The following is an 8,176-nucleotide window of genomic DNA, read 5'->3' on the forward strand; positions in this document are numbered from 1 at the left end:
GTTCAAAACTTTTGTTATTTCTTGTATAAATAAATAGTATAGATATGAATAGATAGGAATATTATAGATATTATAATTGAATAACAAGCTATAGAGTCTCGACCTCAATAGTCAGTACTGCAATGTCATTGGTACATGGAAATATTTTATTCTGTGGTACATGGTAATATTGTATTGGTGACCCGGCGGCTATTACATGTCAATATAATATGTAGTGAATAGTGATAAATGATAATATTAAAAATAGTTAAATTAGCACCTAATCTACCTAATAGTTCTAATATTAGATTCCATTACGATTATAGATATTCCGACAGTTGACATCGTAAATTCGTAAAAGTAATAATTAATATTTATTATAATTAACACGTTAATGTAGCGTATGTTCGTAAAGAACAAATATAAACCTTAAAATATAAATATTACAAAAACGACAAACGGAATTCCGCCGGCCACCAATTAGCCGCCGCCTAACACTCGCCATTACATGATAACCGAAATGTACCGGAGCCACATGTTTACAAAAAATATGTTGTGACCTGTGGATCCATCAATAGTATATTACGATCCAATATTCGCACCTTGCAAAGATCTTTAATTTGTAATCTGTCGACTGTCAGAGTATCTGACTATTGACTAATTAATAATTAATAGCTATAATCTACCTATCTACCTAATAAAGTAATATCTATAATCGAAGTGTGAACTGTGAAATACTGAAATGTGCAGAATTGTGAATTAACAACTATTATCGTATTAAAATCCAATATCCATGTAATCGTCTTAGGCGTGCGCAGCCCTCTTGTTCAGGATATGCAGAAGCAGTAGCGGATCCAGGAGGAGGGGGGGGCAAAAGGGACATTCTCCCCCAATCGCCTTAGTTTCCCATTGTTTACAGTGTTTACACTGTGTTTAGCCAATTTTGTACTTTTTCCTCCCCCCCAAATTAAGCACTGGATTACCACAGGCACCCCCTGAAAGTTATTTTAAGAATGTAAAATTCTGATAAAATATATACACAATACACAAATAGTTTCGAGTTTAAACATAATAATATGTACACTCCTGGGCCGCACTATAATTAGTAATTATTTTTCTTGCGCACAAAAATTTTTTTTCTAAAAACGATTTTTGCCGCCCAAAGAGCTTCAGGGTATGCAGCTGCATACCCTGCATACCCCCTGCGCACGCCTATGGTAATCGTATTCTGTGATCAGTTATTACTTGAATAAAACAGTGACTATAAATAAATAATATTATTATACCCGCATGACTCATGGACTCATACAATAATTTATTGTAAAATATTTCTGTTAAATGTCTAATGTCTACTTTAATTTTAAAAATAACAGTAAAATGGATTATTGTGAACGTTAAAATAAATATGGTATTCTGTATGTTTGTAAGACGAAGACAACACAGGCGGGTTTGAGTTGCATAAACATTTAATGAATCATTAATATTAAGCTAAAGATACTATTGAATAAATAGAAAAAAATGTAGCTACTTATATCCTCCAGGTTCGTAGCCGTAGATAGGAAAATAAAGATGTTGGTATATTTTGATTTTGTTATATTTCTGTTTTACCGGATACCTTTTTTTTGCAATTTTGTTTTGTTTTGATGTATTTAGTTAAACATGCTGAAAACGATGGTAAAGTCAGAATTTTGCAGTCTGACTTAGTTATGAAGTCTGACACCCACCGAAAGTGGTTTTACTTACAATTCCTAGATATTTAAAAATGCATTGGTACTATTTTTTTTACTAATTATCAAAATATTGTTTATAAAACCAAATTAGAGTGAGTAAGGGGTTGTATTTCTAGTTAGGCTAGACAAACTAAATTAACTATAAATCTATTAAGAGTGAAGCTTTAATGAAAATAAATAGTTGTATAGAAATATACTTAAACATTAAACCCTTTTTTGCTATCTGAAATATAATTAATTAAATAAATAATTACCTATGCTATCTAACATTCCAATTTGTAAAAAAGTTACTTTACATGTTTTGTTATTATGTTATAACTTATACTCACTAAACCAATGTAGGTACTTCCAGAAAACTTTCACCCTCTCTCTGACAATAATCTTAATATTATACATTTTTGATTTCTATCGAACCAGTTTTTTTTACTTTATTTGATTTAACCAATACCTAATTCATTTTTTCTACATTTATAATTGTATTTTACTTATATTTAAAATATATATTTATTCTTTGTCTTTCAGTGTATTAGAGGATGTGCTTTATGGAACGAGGCACTTAGTAGTAATTGTTCGAAAGTTTGTGTAAGTATTTAATTATATGTATGTATGTATATATATATATTTTAATATGTACATTTAATTAAATAATTTCATACTAAAAACTTTTAAAAGTTGTATTATGACATTTTTTAAAAAACTTAAAATATATTGCAGGACAAATTTAATGCAAATTACATATCTCAAAGCAAATTATATTGTATTGCAGGATGTCATGATGCTATTACTTTATACTTCCAAAGGATCCAATGTATGTTTAATAATAATTGCCTTGTTAATATTTTATCAATTATTTTAATATTAATTACAATATAATATATTATATTTAGTTGAAATTGGTCCTTTACCATCCCCGACATTAGTACCAGATTCTCTATTTGATAAATCTCTAAAACTTCAATGGAAGGGTGTAAAGAGGAAAAATTTCAAGTATAGAGTTCAATGGAAATTAGAAAATAATCAAGAAAATTGGCAATATTGCCAAAAAGAAACATGGAATAATGACTCTATTATCCAATTGGAGAATCTCCGGCCTTATACAAATTATCAAGTAATTACTAATTTTATGCAATTATAATATTATATATATGTTGAGAACGTTAGATGACTTATATTTAATAGTATTAATTAATTTCATTATCTTATTCATTATTTATTATAAATTAAAATTCATTTTTATATGAATACTTATTTTAATTTCTGATAAATTAATTAATTTTACTAATTGTTTTTATTTATTCATTTATTTAGTTATAAATACATATGTACCTAATTATTATTTTTATCTTTATTAGTTTCGTGTGGTATTACTGTTACCATGGGCTGGAGTAATGCAGTTGGTAGTTTCTGAATCAAGTGTGGTAATCAGTACACATCCCAGCAAAGTACCACCTTCAATGACACCAGAAATTGTGAGAACAATTCCTGCAGATTCTAGTATATCAGTTACATGGGCAGCTATTCCCTTTCCTTTAGCCCCAATCCTATCCTATCACTTGACCATCCAAGAGCCTACAAAAGAGTACACCATCTTCAAGGTCAGAACATGATATGTACACACAATTTCTGTTTTGCTTATTTGTTCTTCTTCACCAAAATGCATGGTCTTCAATGCACAAATCAAAATTACTTTTAGTAAATTTATTAAAGAATAATTATAGTATATTTCACAGTTGATTCTTCAAACTATATAATTACCATACTATTATATGTAAATATTTTTATAATATTTGGATTAAATGAATTTCAAAAATAGGTTTAAATTTGCTTTGTGTCATTTATGGAATTTCTGTAATATACAACAATACTACATATTATATCGTACCTAATATGTATTGATATTTTAGATTCTGAGTGGAGCAATCGGACACGGATCCAGAGCAAAGATCTGGATGGAGGGGGGCCACAATTTTTTTACAACAAATACAATTACAATATACACTATTTTTAATTTAAAATTGTTTAAACCTTACATATTGTCCATGATTGAAATATAGTAGCGTTAGGATCTATAGAATTATAAAAAAAATATGTCTAGGGGAGCCTCTAGGCTCCCCCCGTCCGTTACTGGGAGCAATGAATGTACTTATTGCTTTTACGGTGAATTGTTTTTTTATTCATCTGTTTTTGGCTATCACCTTTTAGATCAGTAAAATTCTCAACTTTAAACCTTGAGAATGGTTTTGTGTTAAAAAATTGGTACTTTGGAAGTCAAAAGTAAATATTCAAAATACTTTTTTAAATAATCGGAAAATCCTAAATATAACCTGAATATTTACGCAATACCAAAATTAGTTTTGTTTTGTTTTTTAAAAATGAAACATCAATTATTAACATTTTCTAGACAGAATATAATTTTCAAAATATTTTGGCTCTTTTTGATATATTTATGAGCAAGATTGACCATTTTTAGTTTTTTTTTTTAAATTTCTATGATGAAGTTGAAATACCGTAAGATTTAATAAGATACTTAACACAATTTTAAATTATCGAAAATATATCAGAACCCATTTTATTATGAGCCTTTGAAGTTCAAATGTTAACAAAATTCATTAAAATCATAATCAATGGCTATTTATTTTGTAGTTAAAATATCATTAACTAATTTTCAATTTTTATAAACTATTTAGATTTTCTGTCTGTGCTGAGAAAAGTTAAGTTTATTAAATGTTCTTAAAAATAGAGTTTGACACCCGCTCAGATTCGTTTTATCATTGAATTCAAATATAACACATCCATAACTGTGATTTACTCAATGACAAATTACACTTAAATTTTGCCATATAACAGAGCGACTTCCGTCTTCCATGGTGTTTTTATCTTCAATAGCTAAGTTATGTGTTACATGAAATGTCTGGTATCTTTAACCTTTCACTTGTATGTTTTACAAATTCTATAGGTAGTAGTTTATGCTTTTAGTTATTTTTTGCCAATGTTAATTAATAAATAATTGAATGTCTAATGTTTTATAATTTATATTTTTAATGCATTTATAAGTATCAACTATTTTATTTGTAACTAATCATCTGTGTATTTCTATTAATTTGGTTTATATATTTTCCTTAAACTAACATTTTATACATTCTATAACATTTAACACTTTATATTTATACACACTATATTTTATTGTTGTATTTTTTAACTTAATAAAATTTGATTTGTGTTTTATATTTATTAAATGTATGATGATGCTATTTAGGAAATATTGACTGGTAAAGAAAATGAAACGGAAAATTTTTATATGTTCCGTAATTTGGAATCAGCAAAAAATTATTCTATTTCACTTGCTGCTAGAAATGAATATGGTGTAGGACCAATGGCCAATGTCTTTGTCAAAACTCTCCCCACATCAATGAGTAAATAATATGCTAATATTCATTAGTGTAGTTTATAATTTTAAAATATTTAAAATATTAATATTGTGTGATTCATTATTTATTTTCAGTAAAATATACTCCTGAACCTGTACACTTATTCCTTGTATCAGATCATAATATATTTGTTAAAACGAAAGAAATGATGGATACACCTATTAGTGTTTATTTCACAAATCAAACAATCAATGGTATGAATATTATTAACAATTGTTATATCTTTCATTTGTTATGAACTAAAATAAAAATTTATCTTAGATATATCAATTAATGTGCGAACAAATACTATTTACATATTGGAGTCAACGGGTTCTCTATTGTCATTTTCAAATAACAAGATAAACATTTTGTTAACAACTGAAAGAGAAATTTTAATGGACATTACTGTTGATTGGCTAAACAATAATCTATATATTTTAATGTCATCAATAACAAATGGAAATACCATAGTGTATACAATAAAAAAATTTTATTTAGACCAACATAAAATTGAAAAAACAGTTTCTGGGTTTGATTCTAAACCACTCCAAATAGAAGTGGATCCTTGCAATGGGTAATTATTTGTATTAATATTCTTTAAAGAGTATAATTAGTATTGTATTTATTTAATCTTATTGATAATAGATTTTTATTTTGGACTACAAAATTTGGCTTATATCGTTTGGACTTGAAAACTGAAGTAACATCAAGAATAATTTATCACAAAGATATTGGTCCATTTGTGATTGATTATATAAATTTTTGTTTGTTGGTATTATTCCAAAAGAATAACACAATTATGTCTGTTTCTTTTGATGGGTAAGTTTTTAAAACAATGCATTAATGATAGTAATTACCCGATGTAGATGTATGTTTTTTCAATTATTTTGTGGTTGCCAAATTTTGCTTTTCTTGTATTTTATTCACAAAATTTAAACAATATCGAAATCTTTTTAATTTTTGACAGCAAATATAACCCAAATGTCATATTATACGAGAATTTATTGAATAAAGTAGGTATACTATTGGTATTTGGTACCAATACCCTATTTAAAATTCAAAATTTGTTTTCATTGTAGTCTTGGTGATTAAAATTTAATTATTTCAAGAAAATTTTATTTACATATGTATTAATATTTTATATACATTTTTAAAAATCATTACTAATTTTTAAAAGCACTTTAAATCTAAATGTTATGTAGATAATATCAATTCAGACATGATATTAGTGCTCAATTTAGTCTGTACATTGCCATCATGTGAAGCTTATTTTTCATTTGGTTCATACTAGCATTGCATAATATTTCTTTCCTGCTCACCATAGGCGCTAATAGCGTTTGTGATTTGGGGGGGCTAAAACCTTACTTTGATAATATTGAATAAGCTTTAAACAAAATGTTTGGGGGGGCTATTGCATTTTTGGGAGGGAGGGCTTAGCCCCTAAAGCCCCCCTATTTTCGCCTATGCTGCTCACTAAGTTATTTTTGTTGACCACTGCTTGTAGTTGCTAACATCATTTAAATATTGACTATTATATTATTTTGGTGTTTTACAGTCAAGATTTAACAGATATTAGAAATAACACAATAACAGCCCTATTTGATGATGCAATAACTCTATCATATGTGAATGGGTCATTTTATTGGTCAAATGGTTCAGAATTGATGGGAGAAGATTATTTTATTAATGAACAAAAATACTATCAAAATATATATCCGGCTATGCCTTTTTCCTACAAATTAATACTGTCTAATTATACTGATCAACAACCTATACCATTTCCAAGAAATCCACCACAGTCTTTACAAGCAATCTCTACATCTAGTAAAATGAAAGCTACCTGGCAGGCTCCGCATTTATTAGGTGGACAGGGTAAATACAAATTGATTAAAATTTTAATAGCTATTTACAATATAGATTACATTATAATTTAAATTATGTATGTGTGTAGGACGTAGTTCATGGCAAGGATGGTCTTATTTGTTCTCAATAAAATTTGAAAATGAAACAAATTGGAAACAAATTGATACTAATAAAACAGAAATTGTAATAGATTCTTTGACAGCTAGAACAAGTTATGTCATAAGAGTAGCTGCATATTCTTCTTCAGGACAAGGACCTTGGTCTTCGGAGTTTGTAGTTAAAACATTAAATCATAATGTATCTGTACTTTGGGGAAATGCACAACAAATTTTGATATCTGATATCATGGGTGATTTTATAGAATCAATCTCAATTAATGAAGATGAAGTAAGCATATATGTTTTGTACAGTAATAACTAATAACATAGTAATAACTAGAAGAGAAAGGGGACAAAATAATATTGTGCTTCTGTCTTACTTAATCTACTTTAAATTATAGTATAGAAATTATCACATTATAAACACGATTCAAAAGCCATTATTTTATATTTACTATTTATTGAGAAAAAATATGATTTTTTTCTGATTTTTCTTTATAAAGCTAGTTTATTTGATTTGCTAAAATTGTATATTATTTTATTTTAAACTAGTTGATCCCGTGCACTTCGTTTCCCGTTAAATGTTCCAACTCCATATGACTCAAACTTTGATCAATTCGTTTTTAATATTCGGTGTATGGTGTTCAAAATCTATCTTAACTTTTCTGTTGCCTGGTAATGACGTAGTAAATAATAAAATAATAACTGTTTTACGTGAGTTTTTTTATGTAAGTTGATCATCTCCGGTTTTCCTCTTTTTGAGCATATATTATATCGTAATATTATATGTTTAATAATAAATTGTTGATTAATATTATTATTATTATTTTTTTTTTTTTTATATTTAAAATTGTATTGCATTCAATATCCATAAGACCAATAGAAATACGATGATCGTTATTAAATACGTCACTACAATCATAATTAAATGCTTTCATTTCTAAATTTTTTTTCATTTTGGACTTTATCTTTCTGTACGTTGACTCATTTGTTTCTGATTTGATGATGATTTTTTTGTTTCTTCTATTATATCATCTTCAACTTGATGTGTTTTCTTGAGTTTCTTCTGTCTTTTAATTAGTAAAGAATTTTTTCC

The 8,176-nt window shown here is 27.2% G+C and overlaps 1 protein-coding gene across 1 annotated transcript in view; it reads left to right on the forward strand.

Moving 5' to 3' along the window:
* LOC100162339 (proto-oncogene tyrosine-protein kinase ROS) overlaps window positions 1-8,176 on the forward strand; it is a 30,148-nt gene that overhangs the window by 13,607 nt on the left and 8,365 nt on the right. The window contains exons 3-12 of the mRNA XM_029489970.1: window positions 2,232-2,291; window positions 2,424-2,517; window positions 2,597-2,817; window positions 3,062-3,304; window positions 4,966-5,122; window positions 5,212-5,331; window positions 5,399-5,693; window positions 5,765-5,938; window positions 6,675-6,991; window positions 7,071-7,399. Coding sequence (XP_029345830.1) covers window positions 2,232-2,291; window positions 2,424-2,517; window positions 2,597-2,817; window positions 3,062-3,304; window positions 4,966-5,122; window positions 5,212-5,331; window positions 5,399-5,693; window positions 5,765-5,938; window positions 6,675-6,991; window positions 7,071-7,399 — 2,010 coding nt within the window. The remainder of the gene's footprint in view (window positions 1-2,231; window positions 2,292-2,423; window positions 2,518-2,596; window positions 2,818-3,061; window positions 3,305-4,965; window positions 5,123-5,211; window positions 5,332-5,398; window positions 5,694-5,764; window positions 5,939-6,674; window positions 6,992-7,070; window positions 7,400-8,176) is intronic.

This window comes from Acyrthosiphon pisum, chromosome A2 (genome assembly GCF_005508785.2).
Source record: "Acyrthosiphon pisum isolate AL4f chromosome A2, pea_aphid_22Mar2018_4r6ur, whole genome shotgun sequence".
NCBI classification, from domain to species: Eukaryota; Metazoa; Arthropoda; class Insecta; order Hemiptera; family Aphididae; genus Acyrthosiphon; species Acyrthosiphon pisum.